The sequence below is a fragment of the Pseudophryne corroboree genome, chromosome 1, assembly GCF_028390025.1.
Source record: "Pseudophryne corroboree isolate aPseCor3 chromosome 1, aPseCor3.hap2, whole genome shotgun sequence".
Classification (NCBI taxonomy): domain Eukaryota; kingdom Metazoa; phylum Chordata; class Amphibia; order Anura; family Myobatrachidae; genus Pseudophryne; species Pseudophryne corroboree.
Window position 1 is genome coordinate 449,440,027 of NC_086444.1, and position 22,553 is coordinate 449,462,579.

Here is a 22,553-nt window from a genome sequence, read left to right on the forward strand (position 1 = left end):
TTAAACATGTGTACCCTTGTGTCAGGGACAGATGAGTCATCAGTGATATGCAAATCATCTTTTATTACAATAATCATATATTGAATACTTTCCTGCCATTTTGGCTGTAACTTTGCATTATCGTAGTCGACACTGGAGTCAGACTCCGTGTCGATATCAGTGTCTATTATTTTGGATAGTGATCATTGAGAGACTCTGAAGGTCTCTGCGACATAGGGACAGACATGGGTAGATTCCCTGTCTGTTCTCTAATCTTTTGTGCAATAATTTCACCTTAGCACTTAATTACACATATCCAAACAGGTGTCGGCGTTGTCGACGGAGACACCCCTTACACACACATTTGCTCCATCTTCTCCTTAGGGGAGCCTTTTACCTCAGACATGTCGACACACACGTACCGACACACCACACATTCAGGGAATGCTCATCTGAAGACAATTCCCCCACAAGGCCCTTTGGAGAGACAGAGAGAGAGTATGCCAGCACACACCCCTGCGCTATTAACCCAGGAATAACACAGTAACTTAATGTTAACCCAGTAGCTGCTGTTTATATTGATTTTTGCGCCTAATTATGTGCCCCCCCTCTCTTTTTACCCTCTTCTACCATGTATCTGCAGGGGAGAGGCTGGGGAGCTTCCTCTCAGCGGTGCTGTGGAGAAAAAACATGGCGCAGGTGAGTGCTGGGGAAGAAGCCCCGCCCCCTCGACGGCGGGCTTCTGTCCCGCTTAAATATACATTTTCTTGGCAGGGGCTCATACATATATACAGTCAGGGCCGGTGCAAGGTCTCTCGGCACCCTAGGCAAAACATGTGCCTGCTGCACTCCCCCCCCCCAAAAAAAAAAAAAGAGAGAAAAACCCGCCCAGACGCTAAAAATTACATTTTAAAAAATTCACTATGTGTGACATTTTTTTGCGGGGACCCCCAGAAAAGCTGTAATGTGTCTGGACACCGTTGGATAGCTTACTCCTGAGTGCAGCCAAACTGAATCTTTATACATTCACTGCCATGCAATATACAGCGGAGCGCAACGGGGCATGTATTTATGCTATGTAACTGATATATATGTGTGTGTGTGTGTATACATATATATATATATATATATATATATATATATATATATATATATATATATATATATATATATATATACACACACAGAGTAAAAACCACAGCACTCACCGCACCAGAAGCAGGGCACAGCTATGCACTTACCACTCACAGGGTGGGGTGCATGTAACACTGCACTCTCCACCACAGAAGCGGGGCACACAGCTGTACTTACCACTCACAGGGCGGGGTGCATGTAGCCCATGACCACATCGCTCTAATAAATACAAACAGAGAACCCAGCACTCACCAAAGTAAACTCACTTATCCTCAACAATTCAATAAATAAATGATGGGGGTTTAGTTGGTGGATTGGCCAATGCACGGAAGCCTGTATACCGATTCAAGGTACCCCACCTTCATACAGGTCCTACACTATCACAGAGTCTTAAAACCTGACTACCACACTGCTGCATCATCTGCCTGCTAGATGTAATTGTGTACCTGCCACAGACTATATGGCTTTTAAAGGCACACTAGTCACCTATTGCACTGGCTCAAAGATGATTGCTAAAAAACAGCTGAGACAGGTTCAGGATAATGAAGTCCACACAGGGGTGCATGGGAAAGCTAGTGGCCACGGTTAATAAGAGCTAACCATAGATTAACCCCTTCATATACACACAGAGTAAAAACCACAGCACTCACCGCACCAGAAGCAGGGCACAGCTATGAGTGGTAAGTGCATAGCTGTGCCCTGCTTCTGGTGCGGTGAGTGCTGTGGTTTTTACTCTGTGTGTATATGAAGGGGTTAATCTATGGTTAGCTCTTATTAACCGTGGCCACTAGCTTTCCCATGCACCCCTGTGTGGACTTCATTATCCTGAACCTGTCTCAGCTGTTTTTTAGCAATCATCTTTGAGCCAGTGCAATAGGTGACTAGTGTGCCTTTAAAAGCCATATAGTCTGTGGCAGGTACACATTACATCTAGCAGGCAGATGATGCAGCAGTGTGGTAGTCAGGTTTTAAGACTCTGTGATAGTGTAGGACCTGTATGAAGGTGGGGTACCTTGAATCGGTATACAGGCTTCCGTGCATTGGCCAATCCACCAACTAAACCCCCATCATTTATTTATTGAATTGTTGAGGATAAGTGAGTTTACTTTGGTGAGTGCTGGGTTCTCTGTTTGTATTTATTAGAGCGATGTGGTCATGGGCTACATGCACCCCGCCCTGTGAGTGGTAAGTACAGCTGTGTGCCCCGCTTCTGTGGTGGAGAGTGCAGTGTTACATGCACCCCACCCTGTGAGTGGTAAGTGCATAGCTGTGCCCTGCTTCTGGTGCGGTGAGTGCTGTGGTTTTTACTCTGTGTGTATATGAAGGGGTTAATCTATGGTTAGCTCTTATTAACCGTGGCCACTAGCTTTCCCATGCACCCCTGTGTGGACTTCATTATCCTGAACCTGTCTCAGCTGTTTTTTAGCAATCATCTTTGAGCCAGTGCAATAGGTGACTAGTGTGCCTTTAAAAGCCATATAGTCTGTGGCAGGTACACATTACATCTAGCAGGCAGATGATGCAGCAGTGTGGTAGTCAGGTTTTAAGACTCTGTGATAGTGTAGGACCTGTATGAAGGTGGGGTACCTTGAATCGGTATACAGGCTTCCGTGCATTGGCCAATCCACCAACTAAACCCCCATCATTTATTTATTGAATTGTTGAGGATAAGTGAGTTTACTTTGGTGAGTGCTGGGTTCTCTGTTTGTATTTATTAGAGCGATGTGGTCATGGGCTACATGCACCCCGCCCTGTGAGTGGTAAGTACAGCTGTGTGCCCCGCTTCTGTGGTGGAGAGTGCAGTGTTACATGCACCCCACCCTGTGAGTGGTAAGTGCATAGCTGTGCCCTGCTTCTGGTGCGGTGAGTGCTGTGGTTTTTACTCTGTGTGTATATGAAGGGGTTAATCTATGGTTAGCTCTTATTAACCGTGGCCACTAGCTTTCCCATGCACCCCTGTGTGGACTTCATTATCCTGAACCTGTCTCAGCTGTTTTTTAGCAATCATCTTTGAGCCAGTGCAATAGGTGACTAGTGTGCCTTTAAAAGCCATATAGTCTGTGGCAGGTACACATTACATCTAGCAGGCAGATGATGCAGCAGTGTGGTAGTCAGGTTTTAAGACTCTGTGATAGTGTAGGACCTGTATGAAGGTGGGGTACCTTGAATCGGTATACAGGCTTCCGTGCATTGGCCAATCCACCAACTAAACCCCCATCATTTATTTATTGAATTGTTGAGGATAAGTGAGTTTACTTTGGTGAGTGCTGGGTTCTCTGTTTGTATATATATATATATATATATATATATATATATATATATATATAGATACACACACACATATACATACACTTCTACAGTAGAGGAATGGAGTACTGAGGTTGCAATTTAAGGGTACCTTAATGGCTGCAGGAGGAGTCCCAGTGAAGAAGAAATTCTACCCATAAAAATTTATAATCGGGACCAATCCAAGGCGACTATATATTGCAGGCTGCAGAAGAAGGAGACTGTGATCCACTCAGACAGGGAACAGTAGCAGGGGAGCCGCGCGCAGTCTGCCCTGCAGTGTAGTCCCAGTCCCACACATAGCACAACACAATCATCCCCGCAGGAGTCCCATATGCAGAGTCATTTCTTGTGGTGCGGGGCGGGCATATGTCAGCGCAGAGAGGAGCAGAAGAACTGTACCACCAGCCGGCAGCACCAGTGGTGGAACTTGTGAGTGGTGGGCCCAGGTGCAAGGATATGCTTTGGGCCCCCCTCCTCCACCCCAGGGTGAGGTACAGGGTGACGAAGATGAGGCAGAGGATGACGGGGATGAGGCAGAGGGTGACAGGGAAATGGAGAGTTGGTGAAAGGTTGAGACAGGGGGAGATGGATCAAGGAAGAGAGGGGGAGACTGAGAAAGAGAGGGGAATTATGGAGAGAGAGAGAGAGAGAGAGTCAGACAGAGAGAGGGGGAGAGAGAGAGGGATTGAAGGGTGAAGAGGAAGGAAGATGAAGGGGGGGGGGGGGGGGGGAAGAGAGGCTGAGCAGCACTTGCCACCTTCTCATACTCTAGCATTGCTTTTTTCCCTACCTGTAGTCTGTGGCTTGTGCAATCCAGGGCTGCTGCTGGGCGTGGAGATGGCCAGTGTCTCTGCTTCCCTCCAATTGATTTTTGGTGCCACGGACAGCAGGGGACGGGAGGAGGGTGGTAAATAAATATGAAAGGGGAGTGAGGAGCTGAGAGAGCGTGTTCTCCTCCGGTCAGGCAGTCCCACACAACCAGCTTAAATGAGTATGGGGGAGGAGCAGAGAGAGAGGCCCCTCCTGCACAAACGGAAGGGCACTCAACAGACAATTGGCCAGCACTACAACATCTGGGAGGAGGGGGAGGCGCTCGAGAACAGTGGGGAGGAGATGGGAGATCGTCCCTCCTCACCCTTAACAACCTGTATCGTGGCACCAGTAAGTCCGTGGGGCGGGCGGACATGCTTGAGCGGGGAGGAGAGAGAAGAGCAGCCCCTCCTCCCTCTGCGGCTGGGACCCCGATTATGTGCTGCACTTTATTATTAGGAACTGGGGCACTGGCGGTAGGCACAGCGCTGGAAGCGGCAGTATTACAATGAGTCAGTGTGACTCTTTGTAATGCCGGCGGCTGTGCGCCCCTACACAGCGGCGGGCCTCGGTGCAATGCACCGCTGCTAGTTAAGCCACTGGGCAGCACGCTGCTTACTCTATGTGTATAGCGTATTAGAGGCGCTGCTGATGGGTTAGCTCATACTGTCAGCGCTGCAGGGATGCCGCGGCCGCCCAACTGTTCTCAGCCGCCAGCGCTGACAGTATGAGTGTAACCCATCGGCAGCGCCTCTAATACTCTATACACATAGAGTAAGCAGCGTGCTGCCGGCTAGTGGTACAGTTCTTCTGCTCCTCTCAACATATTCCTCTTAAGGAAGAGGAGGAGCTGAGCAAGGGTCAAGAAGCATTTACCAGTAGCGTGAGCTGCCGCCCTCCAGTGGTCGCCGCCCATAGGCAGCTGCCTAAAGCTGCCTAGTGGTGGCGCCGGCCCTGTATACAGTGCCCAACTGTATATATGCTAGACTTTTGCCAAAGAGGTCCCAATTGCTGCCCAGGGCTCCCCCCCCCCCTGCGCCCTGCACCCTTACAGTGACCGGAGTATGTGAGGTGTGTGTGGGAGCAATGGCGCACAGCTGCAGTGCTGTGCGCTACCTCAGTGAAGACCGGAGTCTTCTGCCGCCGATTTCGAAGTCTTCTTGCTTCTCGTGCTCACCCGGCTTCTGTCTTCCGGCTCTGCGAGGAGGACGGCGGCGCGGCTCTGGGATCGGACGACTAGGGTTAGATCCTGTGTACGATCCCTCTGGAGCTAATGGTGTCCAGTAGCCTAAGAAGCAGGACCTATCTTCAGAGTAGGGCTGCTTCTCTCCCCTCTGTCCCACGATGCAGAGTCTGTTGCCAGCAGAGCTCCCTGAAAATAAAAAACCTAACAAAATACTTTCTTACAGCAAGCTCAGGAGAGCTCACTGAACAGCACCCAGCTCGTCCGAGCACAGATTCAAACTGAGGTCTGGAGGAGGGACATAGAGGGAGGAGCCAGAGCACACCAGAATCTAAATTCTTTCTTAAAGTGCCCATGTCTCCTGCGGAGCCCGTCTATCCCCATGGTCCTTACGGAGTCCCCAGCATCCACTAGGACGTTAGAGAAACTATAGATTAGATGTAAACTGGAAACAATAACTGTCAGGACAGCTACTACTAGATCCTGTTTACATAAATATACTATCTGCCTTCTTCAGGATACTATTTTTATTGGGATTACACAGATTACATGACCATGTTACATCAAAAGACTAACCTAGAATACAGTCAGTCCAAATTCAATTGTTTTGTGGGCGGCCAAACGTACTGGGTTATTCAATTGTTGCCCCGTTGGGCACGCTTTCCCCATATGCGCGCCATTAGTACAGAGTTTAGCCATGCAAAGCGTCTAACTCGTCAAAAGTACAGTTTAGGGCAGGCATGTCCAAACTGCGGCCCTCCAGCTGTTGAGAAACTACACATCCCAGCATGCCCTGACACCGCTTTAGCATTCTCTGACAGCAAAACTGTGTCAGGGCATGCTGGGATATGTAATTTCACAACAGCTGGAGGGCCGCAGTTTGGACATGCCTGGTTTAGGGTGTACACACTCCCATAACCATGGAGAGTACGCACATTTCTGCTCGCACCTCAGGGGGCTGCAAACTGAAATGTTTCTCCCCGACTGCATGCGTGTCCAAACGGAGTAGCAATTTAACTGCTCCATTGGGCGCCATCTAGTTGGAGACCAACAACTGAATCGGCCCCAAAGTGTTTAAATTTGTACACTGGATGCACTCTTCATTGGCACAGGACCCACGTCATACTAGCTCTTAAAATTAAAATTAAGAGACAGGGATGATGGCTGGCACTGAGGCCCTTTATAGTCCAAGTCATGTGGTGATTGTGGCTTCTGTGACCACATTTGTTATGTCGCATTTTAGATCCTGCCCTCTAATGGACAATGTTACAGCATGCGATACCAGACTGCGCCTCATACACGTACAGCCAGTGCTTTGTTTTCTTCCTTCCTCCTGAGCTGTCCTTTGTATAGTGGAGCTTGCCTTCCATCTGTAAATAAGAAGAGTCAACTGTTTATAGCTGGGAAGCATTCTGTGTACAGAACTAAAACTTGAATCTAAATTATTTACATTTACCCTCTAAATATGACATCTATGGCGGTCGCAAAAATAAGATTTTAAACCTACCGGTAAATCTATTTCTCCTAGTCCGTAGAGGATGCTGGGGACTACGTAAGGACCATGGGGTATAGACGGGCTCCGCAGGAGACATGGGCACCTGAAAGAACTTTTCCTATGGGTGTGCACTGGCTCCTCCCTCTATGCCCCTCCTCCAGACCTCAGTTAGAGAACAGTGCCCAGAGGAGATGGACAATACGAGGGCAGGATTTTATAAATTCAAGGGCAAGATTCCTACCAGCCCACACCAATCATACCATGTAACCCGGAACATACATAACCAGTTAACAGTATGAACAAACAACAGTAGCGGTCCAAGACCGATTCCAACTGTAACATAACCCTTATGTAAACAACAGCTATATACAAGTCTTGCAGAGTTTCCGAACTGGGACGGGCGCCCAGCATCCTCTACGGACTAGGAGAAATAGATTTACCGTTAGGTTTAAAATCTTATTTTCTCTTACGTCCTAGAGGATGCTGGGGACTCCGTAAGGACCATGGGGTTTATACCAAAGCTCCCAGTCGGGTGGGAGAGTGCGTATGACTCTGCAGCACCGACTGAGCAAATGCTAGGTCCTCATCAGCCAGGGAATCAAACTTGTAGAATTTAGCAAAAGTGTTTGACCCCGACCAAGTTGCTGCTCGGCAAAGCTGTAATGCCGAGACACCCCGGGCAGCCGCCCAAGAAGAGCCCACCTTCCTAGTGGAATGGGCCTTAACCGAATGCGGTAACTGCAATCCAGCCGTAGAATGAGCCGGCTGAATCGTGTTACAGATCCAGCGAGCAATAGTCTGCTTCGAAGCAGGCGCTCCAATCTTGTTGGCAGCATACAGGACAAACAGAGCCTCTGTTTTCCTAATTCTAGCCGTCCTGGCTACATAAATCCTCAAGGCCCTGACTACATCCAGGGACCTGGAATCCTCCAAGTCACTCGTAGCCACAGGCACCACAATGGGTTGGTTCAAATGGAATGAAGAAACCACCTTAGGCAAAAATTGAGGCCGTGTCCTCAATTCCGCTCTATCAACATGAAAAATCAAGTAGGGGCTCTTGTGAGACAAGGCCGCCAATTCTGACACTCGCCTTGCAGATGCTAAGGCCAACAACATGACCCCCTTCCAGGTAAGAAATTTCAACTCAACCTTGTTAAGTGGTTCAAACCAGTGTGATTTTAGGAACTGCAACACCACGTTCAGGTCCCATGGTGCCACTGGAGGCACAAAAGGAGGCTGGATGTGTAGCACTCCCTTTACAAAAGTCTGGACTTTTGGAAGAGAAGCCAATTCCTTCTGAAAGAATATCGAGAGGGCCGAAATCTGTACCTTAACAGAGCCTAATTTCAGGCCCATATCCACTCCTGTCTGTAGGAAGTGGAGAAAACGACATAAATGAAAATCTTCCGTAGGGGCGTTCTTGGTTTCACACCAAGACACATTTTCGCCAGATACGGTGATAATGTTTTACCGTCACCTCCTTTCTAGCCTTTACTAGAGTAGGGATGACCTCCTCCGGAATCCCCTTCTCAGCTAGGATCCGGCGTTCAACCGCCATGCCGTCAAACGTAACCGCGGTAAGTCTTGGAACACGCAGGGACCCTGCTGCAACATGTCCTCCCTTAGAGGAAGAGGCCAGGGATCTCCTGTGAGCATCTCCTGAAGATCTGAGTACCAGGCCCTTCGAGGCCAGTCTGGAACAATGAGTATTGTCTGTACTCTTTTTCGCCTTATGATCCTCAACACCTTTGTGATGAGAGGAAGAGGAGGAAACACGTAGACCGATTGGAACACCCATGGCGTTACCAGGGCGTCTACTGCTACTGCCTGAGGGTCCCAGGACCTGGCACAATACCTCCGAAGCTTCTTGTTGAGGCGTTACGCCATCATGTCTCTTTGAGGAACTCCCCAAAGACCCGTTATCACTGCAAAGACTTCTTGATGAAGTCCCCACTCTCCTGGATGGAGATCGTGTCTGCTGAGGAAGTCTGCTTCCCAGTTGTCCACTCCCGGAATGAAGACAGCTGACAGAGCGCGTACGTGATTTTCCGCCCAGCGAAGAATCCTGGTTGCTTCCGCCATCGCGGCTCTGCTTCTTGTCCCGCCTTGGCGGTTCACATGAGCCACTGCTGTGACATTGTCTGATTGAATCAGAACAGGTAGGTTGCGAAGAAGACTCTCCGCTTGTCGAAGGCCGTTGTATATGGCTCTTAGCTCCAACACGTTGATGTGTAGACAGGACTCCTGGTCTGACCACAGTCCCTGAAAATTTCTTCCTTGGGTGACTGCTCCCCATCCTCGGAGGCTCGCGTCCGTGGTTACCAGGATCCAGTCCTGAATTCCGAACCTGCGACCCTCCAGAAGGTGAGCACTTTGCAGCCACCATAGAAGAGACACCCTGGTCCCGGGGGACAGTGTTATTTTGCGATGTAAATGTAGATGGGACCCGGACCATTTGTCCAGAAGGTCCCATTGAAACGTCCTTGCATGGAACCTGCCGAAGGGGATGGCCTCGTAGGCTGCCACCATTTTCCCCAGAACACGAGTGCATTGATGAACTGACACTCTTTTTGGCTTTAGCAGGTCTCTGACCATGTTCTGGATGTCCTGGGCTTTTTCCAACGGGAGAAAAACCTTATTTTGTTCCGTATCCAGTATCATACCTAGGAACGTTAGTCGAGTTGTTGGAATCAACTGTGACTTCGGTAGATTTAGAATCCAACCGAGAGAGTGTCACATTGCTCAGCAATTGCTCTCTTTATCTCGCCTTTATCAGGAGATCGTCCAAGTATGGGATAATTGTGACTCCATGCTTGCGCAGGACCACCATCATTTCCGCCATTATCTTGGTGAAAATCCTTGGGGCCGTGGAAAGCCCAAACGGCAACGTCTGAAATTGGTAATGACAATCCTGTACAGCGAATCTCAGGTACTCCTGATGGGAAGGATATATGGGGACATGAAGGTAAGCATCCTTTATGTCCAGTGACACCATAAACTCCCCCTCCTCCATGCTGGCTATTATCGCCCTGAGCAATTCCATCTTGAATTTGAATCTTTTCATGTACAGGTTTAGGGATTTTAGATTCAAAATAGGTCTGACCGAACCATCCGGTTTCGGGACCACAAAGAGGGTTGAATAGTACCCTCTTCCCTGTTGGTTCAAGGGAACCCTGATAATTACTTGCTGTTGACACAGCGTTTGAATTGCAGCTAACACTACATCCCTGTCTGGGGTAGAAGCTGGTAAGGCAGACTTGAAAAATCGGCGTGGGGGCACCTCTTCGAATTCCAGTTTGTAGCCTTGGGAAACTATTTCCAACGCCCAAGGATTCAGGTCTGAGCTGACCCAGACCTGGCTGAAGAGTCGAAGACGAGCCCCCACCGGTGCGGACTCTCGCAGGGGAGCCCCAGCGTCATGCAGTGGGTTTTGTAGAAGCCGGGGAGGACTTCTGTTCCTGGGCACCAGCCGAAGCAGGTGTTCTTTTCCCTCTACCCTTACCTCTGGCAAGGAAGGAGGATCCCCGACCTCTTCTGGACTTTTGTGACCGAAAGGACTGCATCTGATATGTTGGAGTTTTCTTCTGCTGTTGGGGAATAAACGGTAAAAAGTTAGATTTACCTGCGGTAGCTGTGGAAACCAGGTCCGCCAGCCCATCCCCAAACAACACGTCTCCCCTATAGGGTAGAACCTCCATATGCTTTTTCGAATCCGCATCACCCGTCCACTGGCGGCTCCACAAGGAACTTCTCGCTGAAATAGCCATGGCATTGGCTCTGGAAGTCAGTAATCCAATGTCCCCTTGAGCGTCTCTCATATACAAGACTGCGTCTTTGATATGGGCTAGAATTAACAAAACAGTATCTCTATCCATGGTATCAAGGTCAGCCGACAGGTTATCTGTCCAGGCTGAAATTGCGCTACATACCCATGCCGACGCAATTGTCGGTCTTAGCAAAGCTCCAGTATGTGACTAAATAGACTTTAAAGTAGTCTCTTGCCTGCGATCCGCAGAATCCTTGAGGGCCGCTGTGTCTGGAGACGGTAGCGCCACTTTCTTTGACAGGCGCGTTAAAGCCTTGTCCACAGTGGGAGGGGATTCCCAACGTACCCTGTCCTGTGTAGGGAAGGGGTATGCCATATTAATTCTTTTGGGAATCTGCGGTCTCTTATCCGGAGTCTCCCAAGCTTTTTCAAAAAACTCATTAAGTTCATGAGTAAGGGGAAAGTTTATTATCTGTTTCTTTCCCTTAAACATGTGTACCCTCGTGTCAGGAACAGAGGGTTCATCAGCAATATGCAACACATCTCTTATTGCTATAATCATACACTGAATGCTCTTTGTCACCTTAGGGTGCAATTTAGCTTCATCATAGTCGACACTGGAATCAGAGTCCGTGTCAGTAGTTGTGTCCACAATTTTTGCCAAGGGACGCTTTTGAGACCCCGATGGGCCCTGTGAGTTGGTCCAATCCGAGGATTGACCCCCTGACGCCTCCCCGAATTCAGCCTTATCTAGCCTCTTATGTAAAGAGGTCACACTTGCATTCAACATATGCCACATGTCCATCCATTCCTGAGTCGGCACTACCGACGGGGACACACCACTCATCTGCTCTACCTCCTCCTTGGAGAAGCCTTCCGCTTCAGACATGTGGACACGCAAGTACCGACCCCCCACACACAGGGATATACCTATAAGGGGACAAAACCCCAACCAGGCCCTTAGGAGAGACAGAGAGAGAGAGTTGCCAGCACACACCCAGCGCCCAAATGACACTGGAAAAACCAGATAGCGCTTTCATATTATAAATATATATATATATATATATATATATATATATATATATATACTGTATATATATATATATATATAATATGAAAGCGCTATATACAATTTCCCACTCACTGCGCGCCAATGTGCCCCCCCTTTCTTTTTTCCAACCTCTGAAGCGTTCAGCAGGGGAGAGTCCGGGGAGCCAGCGTTTCTCATGCAGCTCTGTGGAGAAAATGGCGCTGGTTAGTGCTGAGGGATCAAGCTCCGCCCCCCCAGCGGCGGGCTTCGGTCCCTCTTCAATTTTTACAAAAATGGCGGGGGATCATCTATTTGCTGCCTCCGCAGCCTAATAGCACCTTATTGCCCAAAAACAAGGTTTATTGCTGCCCAGGGCGCCCCCCCCCCTGCGCCCTGCACCCATCAGTGCTGTCTGTGTGTTGTGTACGGGAGCAATGGCGCGCAGCTTACCGCTGCGCGCCTTACCTCATGAAGATCTGAAGTCTTCTGCCGCCTGAGATGTCTTCTTGTTTCTCATACTCACCCGGCTTCTATCTTCCGGCATCTGTGAGGAGGACGGCGGCGCGGCTCCGGGACGAACCCCAGGGTGAGACCTGTGTTCCGACTCCCTCTGGAGCTAATGGTGTCCAGTAGCCTAAGAAGCAGAGCCTATCAGTTAAGTAGGTCTGCTTCTCTCCCCTCAGTCCCACGATGCAGGGAGCCTGTTGCCAACAGGATTCCCTGAAAATAAAAAACCTTACAAAATTCTTTTTCCACAGAAAACTCAGGAGAGCTCTCTGCAGTGTACCCTTCTCCTCTGGGCACAGAATCTAACTAAGGTCTGGAGGAGGGGCATAGAGGGAGGAGCCAGTGCACACCCACAGGAAAAGTTCTTTTAGGTGCCCATGTCTCCTGCGGAGCCTGTCTATACCCCATGGTCCTTACAGAGTCCCCAGCATCCTCTAGGACGTAAGAGAAAAAATAGGATTTTGGTACTTACCAGGTAAATCCTTTTCTTTGAATCCATAGGGGGCACTGGAGTACTCTTGGGATATGGACGGCTTCCACAGGAAGTAGGCACTGAATAAATTAATTTTGGAACTATACCTCCCCTCCATATCCCTGAGTACCTCAGTGTTTTTTACTGAGCCGAACAGGAGCGATAGAGAGGTTGACAATGGAGCATTACATATAACATAACGGACAACAATAAAGTTGACCCAACATTACTGAGAACTAAACAGTTGACACCATAACTTGTTAATCTGAACCAGTCGGTGAAAGTGTGTTACCATAAGATCTACTGAACCTACCCCAAACCAGGTAAACTGCTCTGGGTGGGCGTCCAGTGCCCCCTATGGATTCAAAGAAAAGGATTTACCTGGTAAGTACCAAAATCCTATTTTCTTTTTCATCCACTAGGGGTCACTGGAGTACTCTTGGGACGTACCAAAGTTTCCCCCGCGGGCGGGAGAGCTGTTTGGCACCTGTAACACTAGGCGGCCAAAGCTAGATGCTGATGCCGCAAACGTATCAAACTTGTAGAGGCGCACAAACGCGTGCACCGAAGACCATGTAGCCGCCCGGCAAAGCTGTGTCGTAGAAGCTCCACGACTCGCTGACCATGATGTTCCCACAGCACGTGTGGAATGAGCTGTTATCGATGTAGGCGGCTGTAACCTAGCATGACGGTAAGTCTGACGTATGGTCACTTTAATCCAACTGGATAAGGTCTGCCTAGAAGCTGGCCAACCCATCTTGGCAGCATCATAGAGAGCAAACAACGTATCCGTCTTACGAACGGTCGACGTTCGGGATACATAAATGCGTAATGCGCGTACCACATCCAACCTACCAGAGTCTCCTGTTAACATAGGAACTACTATTGGTTGATTGATGTGAAAAGATGACACTACCTTTGGTAGAAAAGCAGAATTCGCTCGGAATTCCGCTCTGTCATCATGAAACACCAAATACGGTGGTTTGCACGACAAAGCACCCAATCTGAAACACGCCTTGCTGACGCTAAGGCTAAAAGAAACATTATTTTCCCAAGTGAGAAATTTAATATCCACTTGTTGTAAGGGTTCATAATAAAAAGACTAAGAAATCTAAAAACCAGATTCAAGTCTTATGGCGCAGTAGGTAGAGTGAATGGAGGCTGAACTCTGAGGACACCCTGCATAAAAAGGTGTGAACCGACGGCAATAGGGCCAATCTACTATGAAAATAAATGGACAACGCCGATATCCGCACTTTTAGTGTGGATAAACTCAGACCTCTATCTAACCTAGGCACGCCAAATTCTGTAATAATGAGCTGCCGTAACCGGCTTCCTAGCTCGTAACATGGTTGGAATACCCGATTCTGGAATGCCCTCTCTTCTTAAGAGGGCTGTCTCAACAGCCACCCGTCAAACGCGGCCGCGCTAAATCGGGTAAAAGGAACGGACCCTGCTGTAACAGGTCAGAACGTAGTGGGAGCGGCCAAAGACCGACTGCGAGTAGACCGCGGAGATCCGAGAACCAAGCTCTCCGAGGCCAAAGAGGCGCCACTAGTATAACTGTGACGGACTCTCCTTTGATCCGTTTTAGCCACAGAGGGAGCAGCGGAAACGGTGGAAATAGATACGCGAGACTGTATGGCCACGCGATTGTGAGAGCATCCACCGCCACTGCCTTTGGATCTCTCGTTCTGGACACGACCTAGGGCGTTTGATGATTGTGGCGAGATGCCATCAGGTCCACCTGCGGGTAACTCCACTTCTGGACCAGCATGTGAAATACTTCTGGATTTAATGCCCATTCTCCTGGATGAAAATTCAGACGGCTGAGATAATCCGCCTCCCAGTTGTCCACTCCCGGAATGACTACTGCCGACAATATCATTTGGTGATATTCGGCCCAATAGAGGATTCAAGCTACAGATGTGACTGCTTACATCTTTGCTTTTTTTTTTTTTTTTACAAATTTGGCACAACATGCAAAACACAGCTAAACTGTTTTTCATGAGAAGTGAGTGGATGAATTTTAAAATTTTCGTTTGCCATAAAAGAATATGTATAAAGTAACATATTAAGGCAGCAAATTAAGAAAAAAAACACAAGACATGACTAAATCTCTGAGTATATAGCATGCAAAACCGTGCCATACATGACGGGACACAGCAAAGATGCACGTGGACACATCTGTACCTCCCGCATTGCCATACGGTTTTTCGTTCCTCCTTGTTTGTTGATGTATGCGACTGCTGTCGCATTGTCTGACTGCACCTGAACAGCCTGAGCCTGCAGCCTGTGCACTGCTTATAGTAGCGCATTGTAAATTGCCCGGAGTTCCAGGACATTTATAGACAGCAATCTTTCATGATCCGCCCAGAGACCCTGGAGCTGATAATTTTGAACTACAGCTCCCCAACCTCTGAGACTTGCGTCCGCCGTGAGAATTATCCAATTCCAGGCACCGAACCGTTTCCCTGCGGTTAGATTCTGTACTTTGAGCCACCAGAGTAGAGACTCTCTGGCCCTTGGAGACAACCTCACTTCTGCAGTAAATCTGCAGATGCGAGCCCGACCACTGTGCGAACACATCCAATTGAAAAGGACGTGAGTGAAGTCCTCCGAACTGAAGCGCTTCGAAAGCCGCCACCATTGTCTAATAGGCGAATGCACAAGTGAACCGAGACTGTGCGTGGCTTGAGCACTAATTGTACCAGATGACGAATGACCTGTACTTTCTGTTCGGGTATGTAAATTCTTTGATTTACCGTATTGAGAATCATACCTAGGAATTGAAGTCGTTGAGACGGAATCATTCAGGAATTCGCGTAGACAATGGTAGGAAATCAGATTTTCCTCCCCACTTGGTCTGCGATCTATCTTGTTTGGAATCCGACTCCGCCTGTTAGGAACGTAGCCAAAGTGGACGTTATGCGCTACTAGCGAAGCTGAAAACGCAAGAACCAACTGCTAACGTCCAAAGAAGCTGTAGGCAGCAAGAAGTGTAAGGTGGTCTTTATTTAGGGCAAACCTGAACTGGAATGCCCTGCCACTACAGCCTTGTTACCTCAAACCCTTACCAAAGCAGGGCGAAGCAACAGCCCTACTGCTGTGTAGGGTATACTCTGATATGTAGTAAAACACCCAATAAATGCAATTGTCTCTGATTGGAAATTGTTCAGCCTTCGCTGAGAACCTGACGTACTGGCCTGGTGCTATGAGGGCTGGCGGCAAATCGACCGCAACAATGTAACTGAAACTGTCTGTGCAGTCTTTACGCAGAGTACTAACCACTATACGATCACGGCAACTTAAACGAGCCAGGTAGGAGACGAACCTACAATCTTGTTATGCATAGTCAGATGCGTTATACATTGCGCCACTGGCCCAGATTCGTATTTGTCCGACACACTGTGTGACCGACTTTGCAGCGAAGCTGCTTGTTTGATTATGCATAAATGCATATAGCAGAGGATAGTTTCAATCTGCCTACCTCTGGGTTATGGGCCCAGCATGCTTCCATTGCAGTACTCTGCTGCACATGTAAGTGCAAGAGATCATGTACTCCAACCAGTAAGTACACCACGGAAGTAACGTGTGTATAAACCTGCATTACCGTGCATGTGGTTACCAGCAATAGTGAATCTTCCTGTAGAGTCATGCTGTACAAAAACAATTAATAAATTAAACTCCTAACAACACTCCGCTCCTCCAGAGTCTAAGTGTTGTAGGGCAGCAACTTCCGAGAAAGAACCAGGAAGTAACATTAAAAGAAAAAATTGTCCTACCATGGTTTTTTTTTTTTTTTTTTAAACACCTGTTAAACCAGGATCTGAACCAGTGTCCATGCAAACACAATGTTCACTGTGGCCGGAAAGCCTAACCACTTGGCTACAGAGCCACCTGTAAAAACAATAAGCAAAGCTGCTGCGGTGTGGCCATGTTTGCAGTGCTCAACAGATAGTGTTAATAAGCACTGAGTGCTGACCAATTATTCTTGCTTACTGCAAAATAGACTTTTAATGTCAGCATATTATATATATATATATATATATATATATATACACATACATTTTTTTTATAATACATTTTATAATACATTTTTTTTATAATAATATCAAACAATGCAACATCCAATTGAGGATACAACCATCATCCACAAACACATGTATGCTAAGCCATATGGAAGCATTTCCAATGTACTCACTGAGGAAACCCATGGCCAATTATGTACTGAGACTGTTAACACTATCTGGTGTATAGACAGTAGTTGAACCCAGGATTCGAACCAATGACCCTGCAAGCAGCATCTACACTGTTGGCGGGAAGCCTAACCAGTAGGCTACAGAGTCTCCCTGATACACAGGTATAACACATTTTTACAAATCTGAAACTAAATGTGACCTCGCACAGGCTTAAAACCTGAGATGACTGCTGCTTGACCACAGCTTAGTTAATGGGCCCTTCTAGTGGCCGGCGCCGGGAGCGCGCTCTGGAGAGCTATCCTGACTGTAAAACCTATGGTAGGTTTATATTGATAGTGTAAGGCCAAACTGAGCTATTTTTAACAGTTTAAACTAGCATGTATTAGTATGCAATCTAGTTGGATCACCAGTTTCCCCCAGATGGCAAAACAGTATGCAACCCTGCTTAGCTTCCAAGCTCAGATGAGTTTGGGCGTATCCAGTGTGGTGTGGCTGTAGAATAAAAATACCTACAGCACCTTGTACTCCCAGGTGGCTAATCAGGCCCAACACTGCTTAGCTTCCAAAATCAGATGAGATTGGGCGTATCCAGTGTGGTGTGGCCAAGTGAATTAAGCCAAAGCTGCTGCAGGTGAGTGAACTCACACGGCTCCACAGATACTGTTTTATAAGCACCATGTGCTGACCAATTGTTATAACATATCTTACTTTACAACAAATGAACAAAGCCAGTATTTGGCTGCCACAACCATGATTCAGATTTGCAGTCTTTAGGATAATATCATTATAAACAGTTATGATATAAATAATTATGTATATCCATGTTTTAGACATGGCAGGGAAACTGCTTATTAGTAATTGCTGGTGTCTTACTCATGCAGACAGACAATACAAAAAAAAAACAAAGACAGACAACTTGCACGACTCAGTAAATAGCACTAAGGTGTCTCTATAAATATATATCTGGCTAAGTGCAGTGCACGCCAGCCATATGCCTGCTCCCAAATTCCCCTTAACACCCCTGCGCCTTCAATGGAGGAGAGATGTAACACAGGAAATTCTGGAAATACAACAGGAAACATGGTTAATCTTGTTTTAACAAAGACTTCATAGCCTTTTGTAATACATATGCAGCGCTGCTGTATTCCCTTATCAATAAGAGTTGAATCATGAGATTTTATCCAGTGACCCTGACATTTCTGTGTGCAGGGAACATCACTGTGGCAGCAAAGTTACTCACTAGGCTAAGAAACCTGCCTTTTGACTCTCATTTGTGTGTCCCCCCATGCTCCGTATACCGTTCTCTATACACGGAGCCGGGCTATGGTGGAGAGGGAGCCCGAAGCGGCATCGAGGGCCTGGGCCACACACACACACACACACACACACACACACAGTATCCCACACAGTGGGGCGGCAGCGTGAGCTGACCGCCCCGTTCAACATACCTGGACCCTGTGGTGAGGGCTATGACGGGGCTTCTCTGTAAGTTCCGTCCAGCCTTTACTGCAGGTTTTAGTCCTGCAGGTGGTAGTGAAGGAGCTCTTTTTAGAGAGGTCCGACACCCACAGCTGCTAAAGCAGCCTTCACTTATCCCGGACCCACGCCTATTGGAAGGGGGGAAGGGATGTGGTAAAACGTTGAAAAAAGAAAAAACTTAGAAAAAATCCAATGAAATGTGGACCTCTGTGGCAGCAAAGCCACAAGCCTACTAACTGTGTCGAGCACAGAAAAAACACTGAGGTACTCAGGGATATGGAGGGGAGGTATAGTTCCAAAATTAATTTATTCAGTGCCTACTTCCTGTGGAAGCCGTCCATATCCCAAGAGTACTCCAGTGACCCCTAGTGGATGAAAAAGAAAAAGGCAACACAAACATAAACAGTGTGCATTAATTTTTTAATGTAGTGGTTCCCAAATTTTCTTGAATCACAGAGCAAATAGAGTACGAGCATTATTTTCAGTTTCACAGTACACTAAGGCCTGAAGTTTCTTACTGAGAAATTCAGCAAAGATTATTACATTAAATTAGTGGTTCTCAAACGTAGTCCTCAAGGCACCCCAAACAGCCCAGGTTTTAAGAATATCCATGCTTAGGCACAGGTGATTTAATATCTTGTCAGTTTGATTATACTATCTGTACATAAGCAGGGCTATCCCTAAAACCTGGACTGTTGGGATGCCTTGAGTACCACGTTTTGGGAACCATTGCATTAAATTATTTGTTTACCTGTCTTCCTTAGGTTGAGTTACGTGGTGGTGGACAGGGTTGCACTTCTGTTTGTCCACATATATTATGTTTGGCAGCCAACAGCTCTGGTATTGCCTATCACATTGACCATAAATAATTTGATTTGCTCCTGAACCACCAACCTGTGGCACCCATGCAAGTGCCCCACGGCAGCCAGCTTGGGAACCATTGATTTAATCTATACTTTAAGTATGCCCCCAGTGTGACTATCTATTGCATTTCTTTCTGCAATTAAATAGCTTTCTTGTGAATTATAAACCACTTTATAAACCCTTACACACTGGTGATTAAATGTTATGTCCGACATGCTGTTTTAAAAGCAAAACCCATTCTAAGTGTCCTTAATCATATACGTTCATGCTTGTGTGTACATTTTAGTGTGGGTATGCAATTTGCTTCATTTTGAAACAAGTCACTGTTCTTGAAAAAGACCATTCATTCTTGCAGAGAGCATTGTTTACTTAGCAACTACGGGTTATCTAGAGTGGTCACACTAGTATTACAGGTATTACACTTCATATCAATTTTGTTGTAAGATCCATTCCAATATGGATTGATGTGAATGATCAACATTTCCTGTAAAGCACTAATGGGCATGTGCTAAGACTATTGTCCTGGCACTCTTCCTACCGAAGCTCTGCTGGATCCCTGCAGTCCTGGGCCCCACCTTAGCACCTATCTGCTGTAGTGTCTGGCTACCCCACCTCTACCTTTGAGTCTGAAGCTGCTCCAGTATTTTATTTTCTCAAAACTTGACATCTGAATATAGTAGAGGGCCATACTCTACCCTCTTCCAAGTTGAAGGACTGGATATGGGATCCCGGCGCTTGGGATGTCGACTGTCCTAATAGCAACAGCAGCATTCTGGCGCTTAGGAGCCCGACACGTACTATTAAGTAAGCTAACCCTGCTCCCTCAACCTTCTAACCCGCCTTTCCCCCAGTCCGACCCTAACCAACCACCAATCCCCACCCCGCAGCCTAACCCTTACCTCCCTTCCCAGCAGCCTAACCATTCCCACCAGCAACATAACCCTCCCCCCTCACCCCCCAGGGGATTACCAGTGCGTTGTCAAAGCAGCCCTCGATCAGGATTACAGCGGTCGGGATCCCGGTGCTGGATTTCAATCAATGTTGGGATACCGGCTTTGGCATTCCAAGCTGTTACGGGATGCCAGCGTTGGTATTCTGACTACAGGGATCCTGACCGCATGCCATGTTGCAGGCTCTTATCATGGTACTCCCCAAGCCTAGATTTGATTATGTGGCTGACCAAATTCGTCCATCCTAAGGAATGGGTCATGAAGCCAACATATAAATATTTGCATTGGGTTCTAGTTGAACAGGCAGGTTTTTCAATTTACTCAGTTTCTGTTAGCAGATGTTCCCCTTAGCCTGCATCCTTCAGTGCAGGCTAAGAAAGTTTGCCAGCATGCGCAAAATATGTATGGATACACTGAATCAGATCCTTTTTGTCCATTGCAAGGTAATGCCATGTTTGGGAAGCTGGTTCCCTGGAGAGTTGTGTGCTTTAGTCTATATGGAACATTACTAATATAAGCCAGATATAGGTGTATTATACACGGAACTGCGGTTTGGTAAAGATGTGATGAAGGGTTTATATTGTCAGAGGCTAATGCGCTGCCTCATGGTTGCATGTGCCTGTATAAAATCTAATGATATCAAATACGATGCAACATGCATGTAAAATAAAAAATTATAATAGTACTTTCCTATTTAATAACTAAATTGAAGTAACTAAGTTAAAATATCTTTCTATCATATATATATATATATATATATATATATATATATATATATATATATATATATATATATATATATATATATATATATTTTTTTTTTTTTTTTGAGAGAGAGAGAGAGAGATTGATTTATGGTAAGAACTTACCTTTGTTAAATCTCTTTCTGCGAGGTACACTGGATTCCACAGGGAATAACATCGGGGTGTAGAGTAGGAACTTGATCCGAGGCACCAACAGGCTAAAGGCTTTGACTGTTCCCAAAGATACTCAGTGCCGCCTCCACTACAACCCCGCCTCTGTGCACAGAAGCTCAGTTTTGTTAACCAGTTCAATGCAGTAGCAGGTAAAAGAGACGACAACGGTTAGTAGCCACAGACACCACATTCTCACGACAGGAGAAGGTATCAGCGGCTAATGCCATACCAACCCAAAGAAGCTAAGTGCATCAGGGTGGGCGCCCTGTGGAATCCAGTGTACCTCGCAGAAAGCAGTTCCTTATGGGAGGGGACGCACTGTAGCGGGCACAAGAACCCGGCGTCCAAAGGAAGCATCCTGGGAGGCGGAAGTATCGAAGGCATAGAACCTTATGAACGTGTTCACTGAGGACCACGTAGCCGCCTTGCACAATTGTTCAAGGGTCGCACCACGGCGGGCTGCCCAAGAAGGTTCAACAGACAGAGTAGAATGGGCTCTGATGGTAGCAGGAGCTGGAAGTCTAGCCTGTACATAAGCATGTGCAATCACCATTCTAATCCATCTGGCCAAGGTCTGCTTGTTAGCAGGCCAGCCACGTTTGTGAAAACCAAACAGTACAAAGAGAGAATCAGACTTCCTAATGGAGGCTGTCCTCTTCACATAGATACGGAGAGCCCGTACCACATCCAAAGACCGCTCTTTTGAGGATAAATCCGGAGAGACAAAGGCCGGAACCACAATCTCCTGGCTAAGGTGGAAAGAAGACACCACCTAGGTAGATAACCAGGGCGCTTCCGCCATCAGGTCCACATATGGAAGGCCCCACTTGTCCACGAGAAGTTGAAACACCTCTGGATGGGGGCTCCATTCTCCGGCGTGTACGTCCTGACGACTGAGAAAGCTTACTTCCCAGTTTAGGACCCCCGGAATGAACACTGCGGATATGGCAGGCAGATGGCGTTCTGCCCACTGAAGAATCCGTGATACTTCCCTCATTGCCATGCGGCTTCAAGTGCCGCCTTGATGATTGATGTACGCCACCATGGTGGCGTTGCCCGATTGTACTTGAACAGGTCTGTTCTGTATTAGATGCTGGGCCATTGTCAACGCATTGAACACTGCCCGCAATTCCAGAATATTTATCGGGAGTAGAGACTCCTCCTTGGTCCACCGACCCTGAAGAGAGTGTTGTTCCAACACCACGCCCCAACCTCTCAGACTGGCATTCGTCGTCAGCAGGACCCAGTTGGATGTCCAGAAGGGACGGCCCCTGCTCAATCGTTGGTCCTGAAGCCATCAGCTCAGTGACAGACGGACCTCCAGAGAGAAGGAGATCATGTGAGATCTAATCCGGTGAGGCAGGCCATCCCACTTGGTCAGCATTAACGTCTGCAGAGGGCGAGAATGGAATTGAGCATACTCCACCATGTCGAAAGCAGACACCATGAGACCTAGCACTTGCATTGCCGAATGTA

The 22,553-nt window shown here is 47.4% G+C and overlaps 1 protein-coding gene across 2 annotated transcripts in view; it reads right to left on the bottom strand.

Annotated features, from left to right (window-relative positions):
• The window catches only part of MRPL52 (mitochondrial ribosomal protein L52), a 47,965-nt gene that overhangs the window by 4,929 nt on the left and 20,483 nt on the right, over window positions 1-22,553 (bottom strand). For both annotated transcript variants that reach the window (XM_063913579.1, XM_063913578.1), the window contains exon 4: window positions 6,701-6,765. In XM_063913579.1, coding sequence (XP_063769649.1) covers window positions 6,701-6,765 — 65 coding nt within the window. The remainder of the gene's footprint in view (window positions 1-6,700; window positions 6,766-22,553) is intronic.